This window comes from Phoxinus phoxinus, assembly GCF_949152265.1.
Source record: "Phoxinus phoxinus genome assembly, chromosome: 2".
Classification (NCBI taxonomy): domain Eukaryota; kingdom Metazoa; phylum Chordata; class Actinopteri; order Cypriniformes; family Leuciscidae; genus Phoxinus; species Phoxinus phoxinus.
This window is the reverse complement of record NC_136877.1, coordinates 44,042,846-44,070,128: the sequence shown is the minus strand read 5'-3', so window position 1 is coordinate 44,070,128 and position 27,283 is coordinate 44,042,846. Positions and strand designations below refer to the sequence as shown.

At 38.8% G+C, this 27,283-nt stretch overlaps 1 protein-coding gene across 1 annotated transcript in view; it reads right to left on the bottom strand.

The window, feature by feature from the left end:
* Positions 1 to 3,068: 3,068 nt before the first annotated feature.
* mpped2a (metallophosphoesterase domain containing 2a) overlaps positions 3,069 to 27,283 on the bottom strand; it is a 60,941-nt gene continuing 36,726 nt past the window's right edge. The window contains exons 5-7 of the mRNA XM_079593874.1: positions 9,987 to 10,102; positions 7,736 to 7,849; positions 3,069 to 4,898 (exon numbers count right to left, since the gene is read on the bottom strand). Of these exons, the coding sequence (XP_079450000.1) occupies positions 4,780 to 4,898; positions 7,736 to 7,849; positions 9,987 to 10,102 (349 nt within the window). The 3' untranslated portion in view covers positions 3,069 to 4,779. The remainder of the gene's footprint in view (positions 4,899 to 7,735; positions 7,850 to 9,986; positions 10,103 to 27,283) is intronic.

Below are 27,283 nucleotides of genomic sequence, written 5' to 3'. Positions count from 1 at the left end.
AAATGCTAACACCATTACTTTCAGCTAGTTATCCTCCACTATTTTTGAGGGTGTTTGTTTGAGGAATTTTACTTTGAGCAACAATTGTACAGAAATATATTTTGAATCAGGTGTCTAACCCCTTATATTGGCACCGCAATTTAAAACAGTAATATCCTATACTAAACCTAAACTAATCTTGACAAACTGTCTATCATTTGAAAGCTTACAATCTCTAGTTTACATATTTGGTGACTGATTTTCAAAATATATTACAGAGGAGCCGTAATTTATCAATTTGCAACAAGAATATTTTCATACTCCTAAGGCGTGTTCAGACCTTTATTTTGAAATAGTGATGAACATGAAAAATCATGAAAGAATGGTAAACCTCAGTTTGTTTTCATGCCAAGAGTTCAAAAGATAGCATCCATTCAGAGAATGTCTAATAAGGGGAGAAGGTTCACTCTCGCTACACTTCCGGCTTCTGACTGGTTGCAGTTCCACTCTGATTCCATATGAGGGCGCTCACAGGACGAGTGCAGAATGAATGGAGGTCTATGGAGCTATACCCCTCAAAATCCACTTTTCTCAAGATATAATTTTTTGTCTAGTAATTTGAATGTTGTATTCGAAAGGAGATGCAAAGAAATTGCACATTGCTGGGTGTTAGATTTTTTAGAGTCACTTATTTGCTTTAAAAAGTCTTTCAAAATGTCAATGACGTCATACACATCGTACGACCAGAGATACTGCTTTACGGCAATCCTTCAGTCACTGTGGTGCTTTCGCGCTCTGCACTTTATTTTCTCTCGAGGCATCGCCAGCACAGCTGACACAGGTAAACACACGTGCTAGAAGAGTTTCTGCTAGAATACATTCTGTTCCCGCTTCGGATGCCATGATGCCATCAAGCAGTATCTCTGGTCGTAACCAGTCCTTCACTGACCAATCAGCGTTCATTAGCAGAATGCTAGCGTGTTATGGGCAACAACAACTCAACCTGTAAGAAATCGAAAGGACATAAGTACTCGTTCATTCAATTTTCGACCTATAACCCATGTTGAACTTGCCAAACCTACAATCAAATCTGAGATTTCTCAATGGCAATCGGGTGAAAGAGACAAATTTAGCCGTCTAGCTCCATAGACTCCCATTCATTTTGCACTCGGGGGTGATCGCCCCCAGTGGAGCTCTGGTGGAACTACAACCAAAATTCGGTACAATAGGACTTAATAGGGAGTGAACAGGCTCTCCGTAGACGGGCTCTGATACATTCAATTATTTTAGAAAAAAAGGTCTGAAAATGTTTTAAATATAAATAAAAAAATAATAGATTCACCATTTGTGATGTGGCAGCGATCTATAATGCACATACGTGTACTTTTTGTGTTTCTTAAGAGGTTGAATTCATTTTAAAATCTGCCAAAGTTTTCCCAAACCATCCTATACTTCTGAGTAGGATGTCTACTTCATAAATTGTATGAAAATTGTAAAAATAATGGTTCAGATCACTCAAACAACATATGGAAATGGAGGCGCCCTTATATGGGCAGTAATGTCAACTAGTGAAACATTTTGGTACTGCGCCCAAACAAAATCTCACTGAAAGCTTATTTTTTGAGATATCAACCTAAAATTTGAAACACAACTTGTTCAGATTTTTGGCTTGCATTTTTAGAGTCCTCCAGGTTTTGACAATATATATTTTATATAAAATATGAATAATTACATTTTTAACATTGTACATGTTCATAAACTCAAACTTCTATAAAAAAATTCTGTTTAACTTCCTTAATTTACTTCACTTCTACAAAAATCTGCCAAAATGTATTCTTTAAAACAAGATCAATCTTACATCTATATTCCAAAGCATTCCTGAATTACAACCATTTAAGTTCGGAATGTGCATTTTCATGTCTATTAAAAAAAGGGGGGTGCCGCTTAAGGGGCTAAGCAACTGCATATGCTAAAAACCTCTCAGAACACTTCAGCGACAGCATAGCAAAATGCTAGAATTTATTCATAACCTGATAAAAACACTCTGGCATTGTGGTGGCGAGTTTTGCATGGGCAGAACTGCAATTTCTAAAGAAAACATAAAAAGTAGTATATCAGCATTGTCCATTTTGGCTCAAGCACAGATACTGTAGGTGCTTCTATAAATGGGGTTTGAGAAAACAAAGTGTCAGTGCCAGGCTGCCAGCTCACAGGGTTACACTAATATGATTATGTGGATTATGCCAACGAGCTGGTCCGGGGCTATATTTCATGCTCTCGTTTGGGGGAAGTGTTAATTGGTTTGGAGCCTTTGATGTGACTGCTGGTAAGCCGGATGGGGGAGGGTTATATTAAGAGTGTGGAAAAGTGCGTATTCTGAGGTTTTTTTGGGCCTTGGAGGGATTCAAATTGACGAAAAGAGATCCCACTTTGACTCCAAGGCCAGAGCCCTGCTGGATTTCTTTCTCCTGACATTCCACTGGCTCATGTGTATCTCAAATTGGATTACAAACAGATACATGTGAATGATGTTTCTGTCAGCGTGAAAACTTACATTCACTGGAGGACTTCTTTGGAAGACAACTGCATGGAGGAAAAATATTTTGAGGCTTCGTATTGAGGAAAGTGGTTGAAAACTTCAACAATTTGAAACAGGATGTAGTGGGCAGTTCGGTGACAGGAAAAAAGCAACTCAAAGAGAATAAAATTACATTCTTTGAATTGCATTTATTTAGACTTAAATGACTTAAACAAAGATTTTATGTCACAAAGGAGCCGTTTGCACAACACTGTTTTTAACTAAAACCAGAAAACTTTAGCATTTTGGTTAATTATTTACACAAAAGCTACTGTTTGGGTATGACGGCAATTCAATGACAATATATTATATATATATATTTTTTTAATTATAATTTTTAACAAAGAATTCAAATTATACAGTAATCATCATAATAACCGTGCGCACAACTGATGCTAGCGTGCGCGGTAAATGAGTTCCGCGAGAGGATAACAGATCTACACGTGAAGAAACGGGAACTCGCGAGCTCATTCAAACTCATGCGCGCGTGATCATTCCCCACGCTCTTGCGCTTCATCTGCTCTCGCCTGCTGCTTTTGCTCGCTCGAACACTTTTATTTTTGGCAGTCAAGGGGCGGGACTTACTGTTTTAATAACCTCAAATGTCATTGGTTACTTCCCCTTTTCCGGAAGTCAGTTGCGATTGGACGCCTGTCCAATGACCCGTAATTCACTTGACTTGAGACCAGACATGAGACATCACTTAATTTGTTTTATTTATTGTGGTTTATTAATGTGTAATGTGATTTAATGCATTGTAAATATAGAATACAAAAATGCGAATTTGTGAAAACGGTGATGTCATGCGCATCACATGTTCAGAATTGTTACTTTACAAAGTGACATTGCCAACTACTGGCCTGGCATGAATAATACAGCGATTTTAGTTGTTTTCGTGGATCCGTGTGAACAGGGATCTTTTTGACTACTTTTTTGCCTGTACGCAAAAATGCAAAGTAAAAACGTTGCCGTTTTTAGTACATCATTGTTGTGTAAACATACCTTTAAAAACAAGTTTTCAGATGAAATGGTAAAAACCTGTAGACATCGATTGCGCAAAGCCAGACTCGAGGCTCGAATGAACCAAACAAAACATTTAGAAGTAAAAATCTTGCAATTTTATTTGCATATAAAGGCAGCTAAATATATCACAATGAAACCTGAAGAAAAAAAAAGATTTTTTTTTAATCTAAACCTTTCCAGGAATGAGACTGTAACTGAAAGAAAAGCAGAAAGGCATTTACAGTGGCAAGAGATGAAACAACTATTGGCAACAATTTTTGTGCTAGCAAGACTGCATTTACACAGTGCAAAATTACAAAAAGAAAAAGAGAATAAAAAAAAAACTATTATATGCAAGATATCAAAGGACAACTAAACCTGGCTTCGGCAGGTTCGGAAAAACAAAACAACCTTTGAGATTGTACATTAAAATAATTTCAACTTGAGTACTCGTTTATTGTATGGAACAATACGCCGTAAAGTAGGAACATTTCATGAAAACAGAAAAGAGCATGTGTGCGCTTTACGCACATTTAAGTCATCACTTACAGGCAAAATGATATTCTTCAAGAGGCTTAGAACGAACACAATTTTAGTTAGAGATTTTACAGTTTACACACATACATATAGATATACTCATATTTTAAGACATTTTCCAATTTCTATGCAGAATGAGGCGCTCCAGAATATACATGAGTTAAAATGCATCCATGTCTTCCCTGCGCTTGTAAGAAAGTGTTCTTTGAATGCAAAAAAAAGAAGAAAGAAAATCCCCTTAGTTTTGGATAAAAACAATAAATATGACGCTTTCTCTTCGCTAGCAGAAAGAAGGGGCTCCAGCCGGGGGAACTTAAAGCTAGTTTAAGGCATTATATCCCTGTCAGCTAAAAGAAAGCTTAATTATTCTGAAAAAAAGAATATACAAAATGAACAATGGCATTGCATACCAACATAATTTGAATATTGACAAAAAAAGAGACAATTTTACAAATTCACAAAGCTTATTATCTTACAGATTTAATCAGATCTTTTCATAAGATTGTTCACCACTTCTGTACGCAAAACACCCCGCATGATCCCGTCCGTCATCAGAAACTTCCACTGAATCTTTTAGCAAAAAACTGGCGATTTCCAAAGAAACATTCAATTTTTTTTTCTTCAAAGTACTGTTATAAAACATAAGGAAAGAAAAGGAGAATATGGCATAGCGCACAGGCGTCTCAAGAGCTTGGGGGGTTTGGGAGGTCGAACACGATGGGAGGGTTGGTGGGTTGAAAGCTGACTGTACAGGTAGAGGCGTTGATGAATGTCGTGTACCCGTCTGTCATAATGCCGTAACCTAGAGAAAAGGAGAGTCAACATTCAAATGCCAAACTTAAAGGAACAATTCTTCCATTAATTGACTTGTGTTAAACAAAACGAGAACACTTTTCTTAAATTGAACACAAATTGCTGGTGTTTTTCCTCATTTTAAAGGGGCTATATGTAAGAATTTTCATGTATAAATTGCTTTGTGTGAACAGCTTGTTATGAAACTTAAAAACGAGACCTTCCCCGCATTCCTAGGTTGTCTATGAAAGCCTGTAGACTTATTTTTATGTGAAGGATTCGGGACGTTTTTGCCGGGAAAATCAAAAGGATGTGACACATTCAACATTCTATGTCGCTCTATGACACATTAACGAATGCTTATACAATGTCCAGGATAATACCGAAAAAGATTTCTGTACTGTAATGTTAATATGTCATGCAAAGAAACGGGATTAATTCAAACTATAGTCTCACATATCTATCTATAGTCTAAAACCTCAAGTATACTCGATGTGTAATTTTAATTACCGTACCTCATCTGTCGACATTATGCCGCTGAACCGCAGAGCTTGTGCAAACATCCACATTGTATGATCAGATGCTTTCTTAACTGCTGTTTTCTCACTGCTGTCATTTTTGTTGTGTGTTTATTTTGTTATTGTTTTTTACATATTCCTCTAAATGTTGCTCTCAGGAGCGTGGGCGATATCTGGACGTTCGTTAACAGTATATCTCTGCAAAGACATTTCCAAGTTCTTTTCATTTCTAAGCAAAGAACGAAAAAGAACTTCGTCGTGAGTATATCGGCGCACCGAATCACGTTCAGTCTCTTGTACGTTACGTGTGCATGAGCGATAAGTTCACTCAACGGCCACCGGTGTCACTAGTAACAAGGGTTTCTGAATTCTACATATAGTCCCTTTAAATTACATTGGACAAAATAATCTGCTAAAAAATTTACAGTACTGTTTTAAAAGTTTGAGGTTTATAAGATTTGTAAAAAAAAAAATTGAAAGAAGCCTTGCTTACCAAGGCTACAAATCTGATCTAAATTATTGGCTGTCCACACTGTGTATCGCAACTGTTCAGATCCGATTTTTGTGTTCTGTGGCGTTCTTTTGTCTTCCGGAAAAACGTCATTGGATTCTATGGCAATGATGTTGTGTATATGTTGTAGGTATATGACAAAAACAACAACGTGGAGGGGTTTCCACTTGCATTTTTTGCTGTTCACACTTGCTAAATATGATTGGATTCCAATAGGATTAGCACAAAAATCGGATTTGGACTGACAGTCTGATAAGGCTAAAGTCCATATACAGAAAAGGGAATCATGAGTTTGCCCACTGACTGAAGAGTGTGTGCGCATACAAAAACATTGAGTAAACACAATAAACAGTACAAGGCCTTTCCTCGAGTGGAGCACTTGTCTAAATTAGCCCATGGGCTCAGAGACCCTTCTCTCTTTTAAACATGTTTAATTAAAATAATAATAATAATAAAAAGCCTCAAAAGCTTGAGGGAGGAAGAGAAGGGATGCAGCACATCTGGTGAACAGAGTCTCAAGTTTAACCCAAAGGCAGATCTCTCTGATCCCTCTTCCCTGGAAAATGCAACCCATATCCACATATATTTATATCCTAGACTGCTTATGTTTGTGCTGACACAGCTAATGCTGTTCTGATTCACTAAATGAAGGAACAAGCCATTTCAGTAACAAATACAACATGATATACTGTAGTATTCTCGACGGTTGAAAATGCATTTCTCACATCTGCTGACCGGCCATTATTGCATAAAAGCTTATTTGACTTTTGGGTATTAAATGAGGCTATTCACGATTTGGGATTAAGATTAAACTTACATTTTAAAAACTTAAAACTTTTATTCAGCAAAGATACATGAAATGAATACAATTTTTACAGTGTTAACAAAATATTTCTCTTTCAAATAAATGCTGTTCTTTTGAACTTTCTATGCATCAGTGAATCCTGAAAAAATATGTATCCACAAAAATGTTAAGCAGCATAACTGTTTTCACCATTGCCAGCAGCCATATCACCCTGTAGCCCAAGACTGGTTTCCCACTAAAGCAGGGCTGAGCCTGGTTAGTACTTGGATGGGAGACCTCCTGGGAAAACCAGGTTGCTGCTGGAAGAGGTGTTAGTGAGGCCAGCAGGGGGTGCTCACCCTGTGGTCTGTGCGGGTCCTAACACCCCAGTGTAGTGACAGGGACACTATACTGTCAAAGAGCGCCGTCCTTCGGATGAGACGTTAAACCGAGGTCCTGACTCTCTGTGGTCACAAAAAAATCCCAAGACTCGAAAGAGTAGGGGTGTAACCCCGGCATCCTGGCCAAATTTGCCCAGTGGCCTCTGTCCATCATGGCCTCCTAATCATCCCCATATATATACACACTAATTGGCTTCATCACATCTCCTCTCCACCAGTAAGCTGGTGTGTGTGTGTGGTGGTCGTCTGGTCCAATATGGCTGACTATAACAATAACTTCTGACTGCTACATCAAAGCCAGTTTGCATTATTTTTAGTCTCTTTTCTATACGCTGTATTGTGATGATTAATAAAGGCGATTATCCTCGCCATCATGAGTGGACGCCCCCTGCTGCTGATTGGCTACAAGTGTGTTGTGGTACTCTGTGAGATCCACTTTCAACAGCGTTTCTCAGAAATCGCTTACTGCACCTTTAATAACTCGTTTATTGATTGAACTTTGGGGTCCTTTATCACGTAGCTATTGCTTCCGTTCCGTGCCTTGTTGAAAAACACCCTTCAATGATGTTTAAAATCATCGTAACTGTTTGCACTTTTTTATGGCAGTGCCAGTCTGTCTTTGTTGTTACTCACCTTCATGAATTCCTCCGAATACGTGAAGTTTGGGCCGGACTCTCCTCTGGACTGTGTTTAACAGCTCAACACATCCAACTCTTTGCAGCTCCTTCGGTACCCAGTCCCTAAAACCTACACACACACACACGCACACACCGTAAATCAGTTTCTAATCTCCACTGAAAAACAGCTCACATTGTGACTCCTGTCAAATCATTAGCGGTTTCTAACCTAAAGCTTAAAAAAAAAAGATCTCTGAGGCAGTTTACTTTATTATCATTGATGTATCATTATAGCTTTTGTGAATATTTTGCGCGTTTTTGTCAATTTTATTAGTTTATATGTCTAAAATTATTTAAATTTAAATGGTTTTAGTACTTCAACTTAAACATAAGTTGCAATATTTATTTCTTCCCTATTTCGACGTATATCGACTTCTCGATCACAAAAAAATGCCGGGCAGGACTTTTGTCCTGATTTTGCCCATCAGTAATTTATTGGATGGTTGTGGTTTGCTATTGGTCGATCTCATGTGAGTGACAGGTTGCCCCGCCCTCACACCAGTAAACACATCATCAGAGAAGAGATGCTGCTGTAAGAGGGAGGGGAATTTATTTGTATTAAATAAAAGGGCACACGAATAAAATTAAAATAACAATGTGAGCAAATAAATCATTTATAACAAATACTGCAATAGTCAATTGGCAAATCAGATTTTTATGGTGACTTAAAATGTAAATGAGAAATATTGGCTTGACAAAAGTAAAACTAAAAAACGAAATTGTTTACTTATATATTATACATGTATAAAATATATATATTTTAATATTTGAAATAAAATATACATTACCTGAAATAAAATAATAAAATATTTATTTTAAGGTTTTAGTTTTAGTTAAAGGGCACCTATTATGGAATTTTGAAATTTACCTTTCATGTAGTGTGTAACATAGATCTAAGTGAACAAAAACATCCTGCAAAGTTTGAAATATGAAAGTGCACCTTATATAAAGTTATTGTCTTTCAAAAGTGAGAGTCGACTCTGAGTCATTTTTATGAATCGTTAGAAGACCGAAGCTTTTTCTCTGACTAGATGACGTCAACTTGTCAAGTTATTTGAATACGATACGCCCACTTATTGCGCTCCAAGGCCAGGGGAAAATATCATGGCGACGAGACGCTGTGTTCTGAAGTGCGGCTCAAAAGCAAACTTTTTTCATCTGCCCAAGGAGGAGCATTTGAAGACTAAGTGGCTACAATTCACTATACCACAGAAGTATAGTCCGAGCCTTGTGCTTTGTTCGCGTCATTTTGAAGACGATTGCTTTTTAAATGCAATCAAACTTGGATTCGCGAGCCGGCTGATATTGAAGGAAGGTTCAGTTCCAAGTGTATTTGCATCAGCTTCCTCCTCCGTATCACAACCTGTAAGTGTTATTAATAATTTTTGCTTTTATATTTTATGTAGCATGCTTAATAATTATTTTGTTTGTTGTGTAAGCACCGTTTAGCTTCTAGGTCTTCAATGACAATTGTATTGAGATATGTGAAGTGTTTGTCGTTGTTTTCGGAGTTGTCTAAAGAATAGAGTAATAACTGTAACGTAACTGCATTTTTTTTTTTGTAAAAACGTTATGTTTATGCATCGGGCTAACGCAAACAAAGACTGATTGTGCTTTTACAATATGAACTCTGGGCTATGCTCGCTAACATTAAATTCTTTATCTTATTTTTTGTTTTTTTACTACAAAATAAAGCAGTGGACTATAATCATTATTATAATACAATTGAATTGATAAAAGCATCATTGTACTCCGTGTTAAAAATAAGTATTATCTCTGTAAACACTGCTGGGTCATCTGACCAATCAACGCAGATTAGCGTCGCGCAAAGGAGGGGTTTGAAAAACGAGTCGTTAAACGAATCATTTGGGAGTCGGTGAGCAAATCAGGTAAAAATAAATGCATATTATACGAAAACAAAAGTGTTTTTTGTCATTGCATGCATGTAAAACTGTTGTTGGGGACTCCCTAAACAACATTAGGAACATTTTAAATGTCATAATAGGTGCCCTTTAAAGACAATAACCCTCATGCGAGGATAGATTTTACGTCCTATATGTACAAAATGTCACTTTTTCCTTTTCTTATAAGTTCATATGACGGACGGGTTTCTCGACAAGCATGACAACAAGCTTCATACAAAAGATGTTTCGAGAGCATTTGAATAATTAGATGGAACTCCATTAGGATTGGTTAATTGAACTCACCGAGGGGCGGCCCGTGGGTCATGAGAATATCAATGCCCTCTGGGATGAGGTTCCACTTATCGAGCAGGGACTGTCCCCTGGGCAGGTTAAAACCCCAGCCATTAAACCACGGCGTCCTGCGGGGAGAGAGAGAAAAACACATTCATAAGCACCACACATGCATCCGTCCACGCGGCGGGACAGAGACGTACACACGCCGTTTAAAATGACAGCTGACGGCAGATGTGGAGAAACAATCTCAACCTGTCAAAGCGATCTTCTTTCACCCCCCCATCTATCCCTAGAGGAAGCTTCAAAGTGTGAAATGAGAAGGGCTTCACTGCAGGCTGCCATAATAAATGCAAATGCTTCGGGAGAGCAAACAGCCTCCTCTCCCATGACTGCTATGGATTGATAGCTCAAATAAAGCCACAGGGTTGATGCATGTACGACGCCCAAATGAAATTATGTGAAAAATGAGCACACGTGTGCGTATTTATACATCTATATGTGTGTGTGTCAAGCTGAGGGTCTGATAGTGATGATAAATTGAGCATCCATTTGTCCCAGGTCTGGTGAAAAGGACTGATTACTGTCTGTGGAAATCACCAGAAAAGGAAGTCTAGCACCCTTTATAGACAATTACAGACAGCACAAGGCACATTTCATGATAAAAAGCTTTTAGCAAAGCCTAATAGTAATAGTGCTGCGGATTTGGGCTGGCAGCTATGATGGATACAGTAAACCGCTAGAGATTGTGCGGTATTTTCATACCATATTAGATATATTTGTAAAGGTACCAGTGGGAAGGACAGTTTGACGTTAATTACATGTGAGAGCGACAAAGAAACGTGGAGCAATGAGAGAAATATTTCAATGAAACAAATAAAATATCTCTATATATATATACACACATATATACAGTATATATACAGTTTAATATACAGTGAAAATTAAACTACACACATATATATATATATATATATATATATATATATATGTGTGTGTAGTTTAAATTTCACTGTATATTAAACTGTATATATGTATATATATATATATATATATATATATATATATATATATATGAATGTGTGTAGTTTAATTTTCACTATATCAATTAAACTGTATATTTATAATATATATACAGTATATATATATATATATATATATATATATATGCAAATTAGATTTCTAGAAATAAAATGATCTATCATATAAAAAGATTTATCATAGATATAGATACAAAATCTACAATGCTTGTTGTTCTCAAACAGGTTGACACTTTTTTCCAAAACAGCAACAGAGAGAGAGAGTGAGGACAGGGTTATTTTGGACTCATTTAGCCACAGAGCTTTTCTGTATTGGATTTGACCGGGGGGGGAAATCAGGGTTCAGAAACGTCAATAAGGTTTGTTACAGTCAGGGACTGCCACAGCGACAGCGACGAATGATTATCGAACGGTGGTCGGGCAGAGGGGAGACCTGACACATATAAAACTGTTCCTGCAGTCGTTCAATCTCGATCTGCAGGAAGAAGAAAAAAAATGTAGGGGGGGAGAATTTACAGAGGTCTTAAGATGTTGTTTCTATAACAAGGAACTGAACTCTGCACTGAGGTGAACAGATTTATATGAAATTGTCAAAAAATGTGTAGGAAAATGAGCATGTTAAGCTGACAAGGCTGTATTCCGTTACATCCCTATGGTGAGGATAAGCAGAAATGTGTCTTGGGGGGGGAAGTACAACTCTTAAACAGCTCTGACTTGACATAACTCATAGCGAACCAGGCCATTCTGCGCTGCGGCAGCAATTTGTCACAGACGCCGCACAAAATGGAGCTTTCGTGAAAAAAAAAAAATCCAGCAATATTGTCTTTTAAAAACGAGAAAAAGGATGAGCAATAAGAGCACAGTGAGAAACAAAGATAGGGGTGTAACGTAAATCTACCCTGTATCCCATGACCTGAGCATATTTCACATAATCTTCTCAAATAAATATATTAATGTCCAGAAAACACAATGTTCATTCATACCGTGTAGTAAATTGTAGGAATGTTAAGGTACAGAAGCTGGAAGATCAGACTGCACAATGGCCCCATTGTTAGTCTCCGTGAATGAAATACACCTTCCATGCGAGTGCATTTGTTAACCTCCATAAAGATTAATGACATCCTGGTCATATAAAGGAAAGCTTGTTTCCTCTGTGGACCCAAGCACATAGGTCTTATTATACTGTACAGAGGTAGGAGTACGTTTGTGTGTCTGTTTTGAGGGGGAGATCCGAGGATGGGGTGTCATCCGGCTACACCGACGCACCAGATTAGATAACACTCTCGCTGCTCCACCATCTGCACAATGTCAAAAGAAACTTGTGGGCAGTTTTGACACATGCACATGAAGATGTAACATAATGGGGACTATTTTTTGGTGCTTCCTGATGATTTGAACTTGAAAATCAAATGCAGACTTAATAATGGCAGTATATCAAATTTTTGAGCAAATCTGACATTCATGACACATTCAGAAGAATTTAAATTTGAAACTGATTTAATTTTTGGAAAAATTTCAAATTTCAGTACAGAGTAAAATAAAGAGTTCATTATCATTAGCATACTGTAGAATGAGTTTGTAGTGAAACAAATGAATGTGTGTGCCCAAAAAGACAACTTCATTCAGAACGGATAATAACACTTACTCTAACTGTAGTATTTGATATTACTTGTGAAAATAGGCACAGTTATTGCTCAGGACTGACAACAAATATATTCAAACAGGTGTGACTCTTGAAGCGAATACTATCAGAATGAATAACTTCCATAATAAAGGTCTTAAAGGTCATAATAAAGTCTTATTGAAACATTATATAGATAAATATTACAAATTTAGCATTAATACACTGTAGGCCAATTAATGTACCAACCATACTTTATCAACATTTGGCCTTAGTTGGCCTTTTTTTGCTGAATACGGTTTGTGCGATCATCACACACACAGCCCCTCTGTTCTCTCTTCATGTGTGAGGAACGGATGGAGTATTACTAGCTCCAGCTGTCAGGCAGCAGGACATTACACACCGAGCAATGCAAAGGTCAGAGGCCTGCGAATATAATAGACAAAACAAACAGAGAGAGAGAGAGGGGGGAGCGAGATAACATTAAACTCAATACACGGCGCTCATATGACCCACGCCACAGCACCACGGAGCAAAATCACAGTGTTCCTGAATGTTTACCTCCTCCACCATTACAAAGGAAAGTCCATAGAGCTTATGAACACAAACACTCCACCCACACTCAGCGCGAGCTCTGCACTTGAACCGGTTACACTATTAAAAACCCCACCAGGGTTTGAGGTCTGACCCTACCGTGCCCTAAACAACAGCACTATTTAAACGACGTCTGCCGCCAGAACATGAAAAAGAGTTGAGGGTTTAGTCAATGCCGAGATGTGAACTCTGTGTATCCAGGAGCTTCAGGCATATTGTTAGACTTTTGAGTTTGAGAGAAAGCGGAATGGCTCGTTCGTGTTGTGGATTATGAAAGAGTAAGGTTCAGAGTTCAGGTAAGGGGTGAAGTCTTCCTCTGGTACGAGAATCTGATGTTATTCAGAGGAGCTAAATTTAATAGGCCTGGATGTGAATGCGGGAGCGTGTATTCACACGATGCACGCAGGTAAACTTGCCTTTTGTTTGGCCGCGTGGAGAGTTGCGATAAGATCAGAAACCTAAGTGTGATATACATCTGAGACGCCATTAATCTGCTCTGGATGACAAACAATGGAAGAGTATCGAGAAGGGAATTGTGGTAGTGTTGGATGGGGGAGAAAAAAAGAGGAATGTGTGAGAGAATGAGATGAAAAACTATTGGAGGTATAAAAAAGGAAGGAGAGAGAGAAGTAAAGTTTAATGGCTTAAAAGAAGAGGAAAGGAAGGAAGGAAGGAACTGAATGAGAGAAAAAAGAGATAAATTATAGAATGAAGGAAGGAAGAAAGGAAGGAAGGAAGGCTAAAAGCATTAGGGAAAAGGGAGAAAAAAAGGATTGATTAAGGACAAGAGGAAAAAGAAGGAAGGGCAAGAAAGGTTATAGGACAGAAGGTGGAATAGGTGGAAGGAAAAGTGGAGGAATGAATAAAGGAAGGAACAAGGAATAAATAAATAAAGGAAGTAATAGAGGAAGGATGAACAGGAAGTAAAACAAAAAGAAATGAGGAAGATATGAAGAGAGGAAGGAAAGTAGGAAGTAAGGAGAAAATGAGGAGGAATGAAAGGAGGAAGAGACAAAGAACAAAAAGAATGAAAAAAGAAACAACTCGAATAAAGATTTGTTTATTGTGATGAACGAGAGCGTCAGTAAAATGATCCGAACTTCCCATCACTAATAAAGGTAGGAAAGAAGGAAAAAACTAAGAGTTGGAAAGAAAGAGAAAGAAAGAAGAACGAGAGAGAAAGGAGAGATGGTAGAAAAAGGTAGCAGATATAGTGGAGGAATGAGTGAATAAAAGGAACAAATTAAGGAAGAGTAAAAAAAGGAAGGAGGGAAGGAAGGAAGAAGAGAAAGAACAAAACGGAAAAGGAAGGAAGGAAGAGTAAAAAAAGGAAGGAAGGAAAAAAGGAAGGATAGACAAGAAAGTGGACAAGAACGGTGGAAGGAGGGACGGTATCAATAAAGAGGCAGAAAAGGAAGGAAGGAGGGAAAAGGGTAAGAGGAAAGGGAAGTAAACAAACAGGGAAGGAAGGAAACGGAAGACAAGAGGAGAAATGTGAAAAGCACTAAGAGCTGTGGGCAGCGTGAGCGAGTGAACGACGGGTCATCATGTGACATTGATCCAGCACACTGGAGTCCCTGGAGAGAGTTACAGTGAGCGCTCCATTCATCTGCTCCCTCACCTCACCCTCACTCACGCACACAGGTCACCCAAACACCGGCCTAATTGATTCGCCTGTCAAACGCAATGAAGGGTTGGATGTTAATAGGGGTTTTATTTGTCCCGAGGGGGGCCGACCCGACTGCCACAGGACAGTATATTTATCTATCCCCAAACACGTGTAATGCCCTGTTTCAGAGCGCTCATCTCTAGGTTATCAAGCACCCACAGTCCCCGACCCCTGATTAATGACCTCTCGGCCCAAGGCCACTCGCAGGTTAACTTAGGGGAGGAGATGGGGGCGGTTATATGGGGGTTTGTCTCTGTTTGGGACACTGATAATGACCTGTGCTGGATTGTAACGAATGGATGCGGGTAAAGGGCGAGGGAACGGCCGAGTTTATAGAGGTCCTGGAGGACAACAGGAGTGAAATAGATGCATGACCGTGGGGCAGGAGTGTGGTGTGGTCCTGAGAGAGAGAGAGAGAGAGAGAGAGAGAGAGAGAGAGAGAGATAGATAGAGAGAGAGAGAGAGAGAGAGAGAGAGAGAGAGAGAGAGAGAGAGAGAGAGAGAGAAAGAGAGAGAGAAAGAGAGAGAGAGAGAGAGAGAGAGAGAGAGAGAGAGAGAGAGAGAGAGAGAGAGAGAGAGAGAGAGAGAGAGAGAGAGAGAGAATTCCCCAACATTTCTTACAATAAAATAAATGAAAACAAACACTGTATATTAGTGGTGTAATGGTACACAAAAATGACAGTTCAGTATACCTTGGTTCGGTACAGCAGGGGTAAAAGTTAATTTTTTTATTTTTTTATTTAACACGGTCTGTCTTTGAAAAAAAATCTGTCAATACTGGTGCAACTGGAAGCAACATACACTTGTCGGTGGTGCAGTTGTAATTCGGGGAAGAGATTTTAAGTTCTTACACTTTTGGATGCAAAAAAAATATTTTAGACTTTTTATTTAGATTCCAGTCCTATTCTAATCGGCTCCGTCTATTTGATGCACACGTGCGCGCGGCAGCCCGCGTTCAAGTCTGTGAAGATAAAAGTAGACTTGCTTGCCAGAGGTCTCGTTGGACTTTCATATGTCATACAAATTCCGTAATAATCTATTGTTACCTGTCATTTTAATTGTCATATTTTAATATTAACAAGCCATTTAATATAGGCTCTGTTTTTGTTCATATTTTCATTTCTATTTACAAACTTACAGGACAAGCATATAGGCAAGATTATGCAGTTATTTATTTATGAAGAGAAAGTTGAACACAGACCTTGCGTCACTTTTCAGGTTTCATCATGAATGTTTGTCCACTAAATCGCAATAAGCTTTGTGCTTTGTTACTTTTGATATGAAACAGTCTCAGCATTCAAATTCTGTCCATTTCATCACAAAATTCAAACAATAAATACCGTTTATTAGCACTGTCAGGGTAATCCTTTATGCAAAATGGAAATACTTGCGTGAATTTGTAACATTTGCAGGTATACATTCAATTTATGTGCTAAGGAAAACAGAACTCGAACGCATTAAATAACACACATCTGACGTTACACTCCTAATATATATAGGCCTAAAATTAACACTCGCCAAGCACAAATGCGAGGAAAAATTGCCGTTGGCGAGTATATGAAACCGTGTCAATCGCCAGTTGGCGGGTAACAGTTTTATTAATTCTAACAATGCAATGCTGTGAGAACATGAATGTGAACAAATTGTTTCACATTCACACAAAATTATGTACAAAAAGGCTGTCTCGGAAAGTGTCCTAGTAAACACAGTCGGTTATATCTTGAGTGAATGTAAACAGTTGAGAAAGAAAACACAGGTGTAGTATAATTACACACTGTGTACAGTATCAGTATATTGGATCCGTGCAGTATAATATATTTCTGCTGCTGTCTGTTTTCAATGTCAATCAATCAAAAAAAGACAACGAAAATAAATCACACTACTCTAGACTGATTAAATTCATAAAGTATTATATTTATACATTTATAATATATGTTTTATACAGTATCCAGTGTTATTTTACATTGATTACTTATTCAATGTCTCTACCTGAAAACTACTGTTACTGATTTTTAACAATGTTTTAAGTTTATATTAGTTAGGCTACTAGTTGAGAGCCTGGCTCCGCCCCTCTATGTACTTCCGCTCAATTTTCATTTTCCTTCAGTACTCCGTCTGGGTTTGTGGTATATTCTTGGGTTTTCTCAGGTACATTTTTTACCGGTCCAATCAGCGAACTGAGGGAGTGGCTGAGAGCGATGACATTGAGGTTGTGCGCTAGTTTGAGTTGAAGTTTCGTCACGACCAAACGTTAGCGATTGGTTATGGCAGATCCAAAGTGGCTCTAGGCAGATCCAATAGTTTTAAACTTCAACAGAGGACCCGCCTTCAAGGAAGTTAACGCTTGTCAATGGAGAGAGGCCAGATTCTCTGTACAAATGAAATGTAATGAGTCTGGTAGGACCAGGCTAACTAGAATATAGAATTGGAATATAGAATTGGAATATAGAATTGGAATATAGAATTGTGAATTTTCACTAGTATCTAAAATGGTGTCATAACTTGCTGTTTTTGCTGAATCAATTTAATGGCCGGTAAAAAATATTTATGGCCAGAATATTTTCTTAAGTCACTGGCCATTGGCAGGTGTGGCAAAAAAGTTAGTTTTGCCCTGATTATATAAATAAAATCTGCATATAAAAATGTGATCATTTACAAACCCTGTCCACCTTCTGATTGAACTCGGGACACATTGTGTCACATCTGTATTTTCATTCTGCCCACTTGTGATCGGATCACCCAAGACCAGGTGCAATCCCAGTCTTTGTAATATGATCTCCAAATTCAGCGTGTTTTGCATAACAGTGTCGACTACATGTCTCAACATTTTGGAAACTGAGGGAAGAAAGGTACAATCATGGTTATGGGGGAATGAAATGGAACTGAGCAAGAAAACAAGCCCGCATTTTTGACTCGCAAAACACCGGTTGTGGGTTTTCGGGAGAGGTGAAAGAAAAAAAACAGCATCAGACATGACCCAACTGTAGTTTTCACAAGAAAATACAGCTCATTAAAACATCCGACACATACACGTGTGTGCGGGAACAGGCGTGCACACACACACACACACACACACACACACACCCGCGTCCCCCGGGAGCTCATCCTGCAGAGCGCCATGAAGGATTAAAGCAGGCATCAAAGGGCATGGAGCACCAGTGAAATATTCAGCAGTCTCTGCGGGAACCCGGAGCTCCGGTGCATGTGTGTCTTGCACACGCACAGAAAAGTCAAAGCCGAGGGATTCAGTACCTGAACCCTGTACAGAGAAAGTGTCAGACACATATTAAATATTTAACCAGCTCAACAGGGCTGGAAATGACTTCACACTATGCATATGAGCTCCACAGCTGAGGTGAGAGATGCCAAAAAAGAAAAAAGCTCAAGAGGAGATAAAAAGGTCTACGAACTACAGCAGAATTATTGAAGTAATTAATGATCTTTAAGCAGGGAAACCATTTTGTGCTGTGTAAAATATATTAAACCATTCAAGAGCACAAACGGTAAATACTGTAATATCTCAATGAGCCTCATACAATGTGTAACTCCACAAAAAATAAACAATAAAGTTATCCATGCTGCCATATAAAATATACTTATTTTTCCAATATTAATACAATAATATTAATATTTAAAGTTATACATTTTCTAAAGCATTTTACAAATATTTTAATATAGATTTAATAAAGTTTTGGAGCTACAACAGTCAAGAACTTTTTAATCCCCCAACCCCCCCCCGCGCACTTTCTTATTATTATTCTAATTTTTTGTAATCAGCATAAATTAGAGGTAGGTCAGCAAATACAACCATGAATTATAAATATTTTATGAATTAAATATATCATATTTTAAGTATTAACACACTATATGTATATATATATATACAAAAAAAACAAATATATATATATATATTTTGTTGCATTATGGTAATGAGATTGTGAGAGGAAAATATGATTGACTGTCAAGAAAAACAATGTCACAAAGCAAAAAAATCTCAATAGATCTTTATAATATATAATACGTTATTTTTGATTTTGGGGTAAAATATGATCCAGACCTGTTCTTGACAGGTTTAGTGTGTTAAATGAGGCTAACATCAATATTCACAAGGACACAAAAGATTTACAATGTAGAGCAGAATTATTCGAGTAATTAATGTTCATCCAGGAGGGAAAACATATTGTGCTGCGGAATATAAAGAACAGTTCAAGAGCACACGGGGTAGATAAATGTCTAGACGTGCCAGAGAGAACGTGTGTGTGTGCGTGTGAATACACAGACTGTATGTTTTTCGGGTCACGTAACAAAGAGCAAGTGTGCTCTTTCCAAGCCCATATGCCTCCCTCTCGCTCCTTTTCTTCCCTCTTGGCAGGTATAAAAAGCCTCGCGGAAAAGAAAATGAAGACCTGTGCATTCACACATCAACGCAGGACGATGTGACTTTGAAATATGGATCATTTCAGGAAGCCAAAGAGTAATAAGAGCCCGATCTGATAGACAGATGGAAAGACACAGTTAGCCCTATTCACCCACCTCAACCCTATTCACACACTAAAGTCTTTTCATACACACAAAGACCCACAGAGACCCCGGACTGCGCTCTATTTAACTAAAGGAGGGCCAGAGGTGCGGTAAGGTTACCTGACCTACATGATCCATAGATAAATGGTGAAGGAGTAGGGTGGAGATCATGAGGTTCTCAAAAACTTGATGCTAGTCATGCTTAGTTTACTATGTCAAAATTTTAGCTTAGCTAAACTATACTTACATTACAAGGACAAACACCCTGGAGCAACCTTGGGGTCAAGTGTCTTGCTTCTTTTATGAAATTGTTTTAAGGCAACCATATAAATTGCCATGACGCCAGTTAAAGGACACATGATCTGAAATCCATTGCTTGCTATTTACACCAATGAGCTAAAACATTATGCCTAATATGCTGTTGGTACTCCGTGTGCTGCCAAAACAGCACCGACCTGCTGAGACATGGACTCCACTAGACCCCTGAAGGTGTCCTGTGGTATCTGGCACCAAGGCGTTAGCAGCAGATACTTCAAGTACTGTAGGTTGCGAGCTGGAGCCGCTGTGGATCAACCTTGTTGGTCCAGCACATCCCAAAGATGCTCAATTGGTTTGAGAACTGGGAAATTTGGAGACCAGGGGTCGGTTGCACCAGCTGTGCTAGTTTTGACGTAAATGGGCACTAAGTTACAACTGACGCACTACTAAATAGTTTTGCGTTGCCCAATCAAACTTAGTTGAAGCGCAACTCTACGTATAAACTAAATATTTATGGAATCCTTCGATCAGGAGTAACAGTTGGAATAAAATAGCAGACTGACTGAACTGCATCAATAAGCTCTTGTTTTACCCGACAGACTTAATTTTTTTAGACATATATAATAATGCTGACATTTACACTCACTTACGTTTTAAGAGAGAAAAGGTTATGTGAAAAGATTACTTTGTTAGTGGCTCTTCAACACGAACATCCGTCCTACAGCGCGCTGCTGTACATTGGTCCAATTGCGAATGTCAAATAAAATCAGTCATAGGCTAATCGATACGTTTTTTATATTTAATGGAAATTTATTTTTACCGTTAGTGGTTAGTGAGGCAAAATAAGTTAGAATGAAGAATAAACTGAAATTCAAGGCATTTCAACACCAATCGATTGGTCATATTATGCGATTACACATTACTTATGTAGAGCTTACGTCCTACTAGCTACGTTCCGTCTTAAGAACAAATGGTGCAACCGAATAAAGTACAGAGTTAGTTACAAACTAGCTAGTGGTTACTAAGCCTCTAGTGTAGACTTTACGTTCCAATTTAAGAAAGAACTTACGAACGACTGGTGCAATCCTACCTAGGGCAACACCTTGAACACAAAATACTGTTCTCGAACAATGTGTGCAGTGTGGCAGGTGCATTATCTTGCTTAAGAGGCCACTGCCACCAGGAAGCAACATTGTCATGAAGGGGTGTACCTGTTCTGCAACAATGATTAGGTAGGTGGCACGTGTCAAATTTACGTCCACATGAATGGCCGGATCCAGGGATTCCCAGCAGAACATTGCCCAGAGCATCACACTGCTTTCTGCATTCCTCCACTGGCTTGTCGTCGTCCCACCGTGATCCTGGTGCCATCACTCCCCCAGTCTCATCGGACCAGGCGTCCTTCTTCCACTGCTCCAAGGTCCAGTTCAGACGCTCAAGTGCAAATTGCAGCTGCTTTCGACGGTGGACAGGGGTCATCATGGGAACTCTGATTGGTCTATGGCTATGCAGCCCCATACGCATCAGAGTGTGATGCAATGTGACACATTTCTTCCATAACCATCATTAACATTTTTTTGTGACTTGTGCCACAGTAGATCTTCTGTTGGCTCGGACCAAATGGGATAGCGTTCATTGCTCTCTTGCATCGATGAGCCTTGGGCGCCCAACAACCTGTTGTCGGTTTGTGGTTTGTCCCTCCTCGGATCACTGTTGGTAAATTCTCACCACTGCTGACCAAGAGCAACCCACAAGCCTTGCCTTTTCAGAGATACTCTGACCCAGTCGCCTTACCATAACAATTTGTCCCTTGTCAAAGTTGCTCAGACCTTTATTCCTGCACATCTCTCCTGCATCCAACTGCAATTGTTTGCTTACCATCTAATCTAACCACACCATCGATATTCGCTTCACCTTCATATCGAACAGATGTCTGTTGCAATCAATTACATTTTTTGTTTAACCCCCTTGACCTGCAAGACATTTTTAAATCAAGAAAGATCATGTTGATCAAGAAAACAGTTCAACAAAGGCATCAGTAAACTATTATAGAAAGTTGATTAATAGGCCTGCACATTTAAGTGATTCTGAGTAAGCAAAGTTGATGAGAAATGGAAAAAAATCGAATCGTCTTTAAACTTTCGTGTTCAAAATTGTTCAACCCCCAAGTGTTACATTTTGTGCAGAATGTTCTATTCTTTATAACCTCCAATAAACGCTGACAGTAAGTGCTTAGAAGCTTCTGTCACCTCTCTGCTGCAATCTTGGCCCATTCCTCACTTGAAAAAGCCTCCAGATCACTGAAAATCTTTGGTTTTCACATTACCATTGCTTTCTTCAAATTCTACCAAATACTTTTAATAAGATTTAAATCTGAAGACCGTACAGACCACTCAAGAACATTCTACTGATCCCAGAACCAAGCTCAAGTAGATTTGGATCTATACTTTGGGATGGCTGTCCTGCAGTAAAGTCTCTGCACCGAAGGCATCACCATCTTTGCCAAAATGGCTTGATACTTAAAAGAATTCATGATGTCCTTCATACAGTCAAGATTTCCAATTCAAATCTTCCACTAAATCTCATATGGGTCAATGGCACATTGATGTTTCATGCATTGCAGGGTTGAAACGTACAACCTCAGGCCAAACTACTTTATGGACTGTAGATGTTAAACCAACACAAACCAACATTAAAGAAGAGTAACTACTGCCTGATTCTCTCCAGAATGAAGCTCAAGTGTGATGCATTTCACAGAGATGCTTTTCTATGTACCCATTTCAAATATTCAAAAGAAAAAACATTCACCTGACCTTCAAAGAGAAGAGAGATATAACAAAGATGTGCAGCACCAGAATCCATCTAAAAGGATTGCGTTTGGATATAAAGTCTAATGTTTTAATGAAGAACTTAAATCTGAGCTAAACCTAAATCTTCAGAAGCATGTCAAGGTCTCCTGCTCATTCCTATGGGCTGAATGTACCGTTTCGAATGTTTCGGGAAGACTTGGAAAGAGCCCAATAGAAATCCCTGTTTTCATTCTCCTACTGTAAGCCAAAGATCAAAAAGAGGTGGATGAAAAAAAGATTACAGAGGAAGATGAGAAAGAGAGCGACTCACAGGCTGTACCAATTAGCGTCTTGGCAACCGCTTCCCTTTATCAACTTGAGCTTGTGTACTGTACATCCTTACACATACCAATGTGAGTTACAGGTTAGAGCTGATTCAAAAACCCACAAATGAAAAGTGAACAAACCTACACTATTGAAAAACAGCCTAGAATATTTTTTTCTGAGGACGTTCACAGGGATGAGAGTCAAATCAAAGACTGAGAGAACAAGACAAGAGACAAAAGAGACCATGTTCGTTCTACTAGCTTAAAAGTGCTTTTGTAATATAAGTAGAGCATTATTTATAACGCCAGCAAAGTGCATTTTTAAATTCTCAAAGAGACAAACAGAGTGACCAGATTGCATAATTATATTAGCTGCAAAAACTATGTACATACCATTAAAATTTCAAGGTTTGGGTCATTCTGTTTTAAGAAACATACTTTTTTTCCAGCAAGAATGCATTCAATTGAACAGAAGTCTCAGTAAAGACATTTACAATGTTACAAAAGATTTATATTTATCAAAGTATCCTGAAGATTTTTTTTTATCATGGTTTCATCCAAAAAATCCGTACAAAAGCCACACAACTGTTTTCAACATTGATAATAAGAAATGTGTCTTGAGCACCAAATCAGCAGCTTTACCATCAAAAGAATAGATTACATTTTTTTATATATTTAAAAAAAAATTGTAATAATATTTCACACAATATTACTGTTTTACTGTATTGTGATCAAACAAAAAGCATATGAGCATAAGATAATTTTTTCCCAAAAAATTTTAATGGTAGTGTACAATGCAGATAATATTGTATTTGTAGATAATAATCACCTAAAACGTATGTATATTCTTCATTACATACAATTTGCAATGAATTATGATTTACTTTTTTGTTATCTTGCTATGTTCAGCCAGAGAAAGAATCATGTTGTCTTCAATCATATATAGGCCTATGCATTGAGTGTCGTAAATACCAGTGTCATGTATTTGTCTTGTTTTATGTGCAAACACATGGCTGGTTGTTTTGACTATGTGTTTGCATTGTCTTGTGTTTACCTCGTTTCCATGTTAGTTAATGTTGTATTAGTGTCACCTGTGATTGTGATCATGTGTCCTTGCCACGTTCCTTGTTCCCTCGTTAGTATTGATGTTCATCAGTGTCACCTGTACCTTTGTAATTATGTGTTCTATGTAAGCTCCCGGTGTTTGTTCCTCAGTGCTGGTTCGTCTTGTTAACATTCGGTTCTGTGAGTATTGTGGTCTGTCTGTGAATGTTCCAGCTCTGTTTATTGTCAAGTCTAGTTATTGTTTGTTTGCCCCATCGTGGGTTGTTGTTTTCGTTTGTAAATAAACCGTCTTTGTGAAAGTTACTGTCTGCGCTTGGGTTCTATTTAGCGTAACGTGACAGAACGAACCAGCCATTTTTTTAACCCAGCAGACAATAGGTTATGTCTTGTTCCGCCAGTAGCCAGTTAGGTGACCAGGAGCGATGGTGGCAGTCGACTATCGAGGACATGAGGAGGGGCAAGATTCCGTTTGCTCCCCAGGGAGAGAGATCCCTGGAGAGATATGCCCAGGGCCTAGAGGAGAGGAGAAATTTTACACCGGAGGTCCTCCTAAATTCTTATTTCATCGCGGGGCTCAATGTACCTCCTCCACTGGCTGAACGGCAGGGGCTGATCCGACGCCCGTTTCGAGAGGTGGTGGACCATGTGCGTCGAAAGGAGCGGCAGGACCCCACGAGGACGTTGTCAGTTTCTGCATTGCCAGCGATCCCGGAGAGTCGCGTCCTAGCCACGACAACGCTTGGCAACCACGTTCTCGCCACTTCGACGTCTACAAAAGGTCCTTCAGCTGTTGCTACGGACATTGCGGGGATTCTGGTACCGGTCTTCGGTCCGGCTATGGCTTCTGCACCACGGTCAAAGAGGAGGAGGAAGAGATCGTCAGGTTCACCATCTCCGTCCCTTCCCGGCTCCGTGCCGATTCTCCAGGTTGCTTCTGTCAGTCTGGTCCACGCTGAGGTAGATGGGAGAGTGACCAAGTCTAGCCCTGTCCCAGCTAAGGAGTCTAGGACTGTCCACGCTGAGCCGTCTGTGGTACCTCCTGTCTCAGCTCCATTGCGAGTGGCAACGCCCCCAGTTTTGGGTTCTGTATCGGCTCCTCTGCTTGCTGCAGCAACATCGGTTGTGTCCCCTGTTGTTTCCCCGATTACCCCTGTTCCTGTTGTGCCCCGACCTGTCCCTCCCAAGACTGAACCTCATGTGTCTCCACCCAGAACTGCCCGGTTTTCGTGTCCTCAATCAGTGCCCATGTACAGTGAATCCAGGACTTTTGTTCCACCCACCCACTCTGGACCTCCACCTATCTACTCTGGGCCTCCACCTACAAACTATTTTGTTCCCCCACCCCCCCTCCATCATGTGTTATTTTTATTGTGTCATCCCGATCCTACTGTTATGTTTTCGTGTTTGCCACTGTTAATGGTTGTTCTGTTTTGTTGGTTTATGTCTAGTTTACAGTTGGTTATGTCCCATGTGGAGCGTCTGGTAGCCGCTCCGTAAGGAGGAGGTTATGTCATGTATTTGTCTTGTTTTATGTGCAAACACATGGCTGGTTGTTTTGACTATGTGTTTGCATTGTCTTGTGTTTACCTCGTTTCCATGTTAGTTAATGTTGTATTAGTGTCACCTGTGATTGTGATCATGTGTCCTTGCCACGTTCCTTGTTCCCTCGTTAGTATTGATGTTCATCAGTGTCACCTGTACCTTTGTAATTATGTGTTCTATGTAAGCTCCCGGTGTTTGTTCCTCAGTGCTGGTTCGTCTTGTTAACATTCGGTTCTGTGAGTATTGTGGTCTGTCTGTGAATGTTCCAGCTCTGTTTATTGTCAAGTCTAGTTATTGTTTGTTTGCCCCATCGTGGGTTGTTGTTTTCGTTTGTAAATAAACCGTCTTTGTGAAAGTTACTGTCTGCGCTTGGGTTCTATTTAGCGTAACGTGACAACCAGAGGAAAATCTAGACTTTCATAACAATAAAGAAATCATGCTTGAAATATATTGGTCATAATTATGATGTTTTTGGAGTAAAATGGATGTAGGATGTGCATTAGTTGTTCAATTGATGCCATAACTGTGTGAAAATTGATTCTTTTGCTGCCACAAAGAGAGATGGGAAACGCAGTTTGGACACAAGTCTCATAATAAAACATCCAGCTAAATTAATCATATTTTCTGACATGTTTTATCATTATACTTTATCAAAAATACATAAAACGCTAAATACTCAACATTCACAACTACTTATGGATCAATAACAATTTGCTTCAATCGAAATGACATGACACGCATCCTCTTTGGAAAGTTTGGCTTAAAGAAAGTTTCCGACTGCTAATAACTTCACGTCAACACTAATGTGCAGATTGTGACTCGAACACAACAATAGATTGCATCAATTAAATGACTAATGAGCATCTTTCCCTCTTCATTTTACTGTATTAGCACTACCGCTAAAAGCTAGAGCTAAAAGCTTCCAGTCTTTATCAGGAAGTGCAAAAGAGAAAGAAAGAAAGAAATATGGAAATCGCATTTTATTCCAACCAAAACCACTTTAACATGCTTCTAAACTCATAAGTAGGAACTTGAAGGAAGGCAGCATTATTCACACAGATCTCCATTCAGTCTGCCAGTGGCTGTTGGGGGGGAGGAGAGATTAGAATCAATGCAGTCTGGAAGGGGGGGACAATACAATCCACTGAGCCGTGCACCTTATGCACGCTTGTAAGGGGTCTATGGCAAAGGTTTTAGTGATCAACAGGAAAAGGGGGTAAGTGAATAAATGCCCATGTGAGTGAGAAAGAGAGCCACGGTGATAAAGGCTATTGTCTTAACCTTTCTATATTGGGTGTTGGCAGGGTCAGAGAGAATAGGCACTTACAATGGACAGGATGTCATATAAACTGGCAGTTTTTTCCCCCCTGAGTCTTGTGGATATGAACACGAGCAGAAGGAGCAACAAAGTGAAACACAAGCAGAAATATTTCTGAATTTTAAAAACTTCTATTATTTAATATTACATTTTCTTCACACTGTGAAGAAATGAATACTCGAAAGGCTGAAAAACATCTGCTTATAATCATATATACAATTTTAATTTGTAAACACTTTATGTTATTATTAGTCTATATAATTTGCTAAAAGTCTTATATAAAAAGTATTTGGCTATCAGCAAAATAACAGCTCTGCACTGCACATCATTCAGATAAAATGCTTAAGAAAAGAAAAGAAAAAAAACGTATTATGATAAATAAATCCTCAGTATTTCCATAGTAGTATTTCCAAGTCTGAGTAAATGAATATACAATACAATATATAATGATGAATATACAATATATAATATGTATGTGTGTGCTATATATATATACACACACACATACGCACTTTATTTTAAATCAGATTTTAATAAATGAAATGAACGGGAGAGTCACGTGAGGT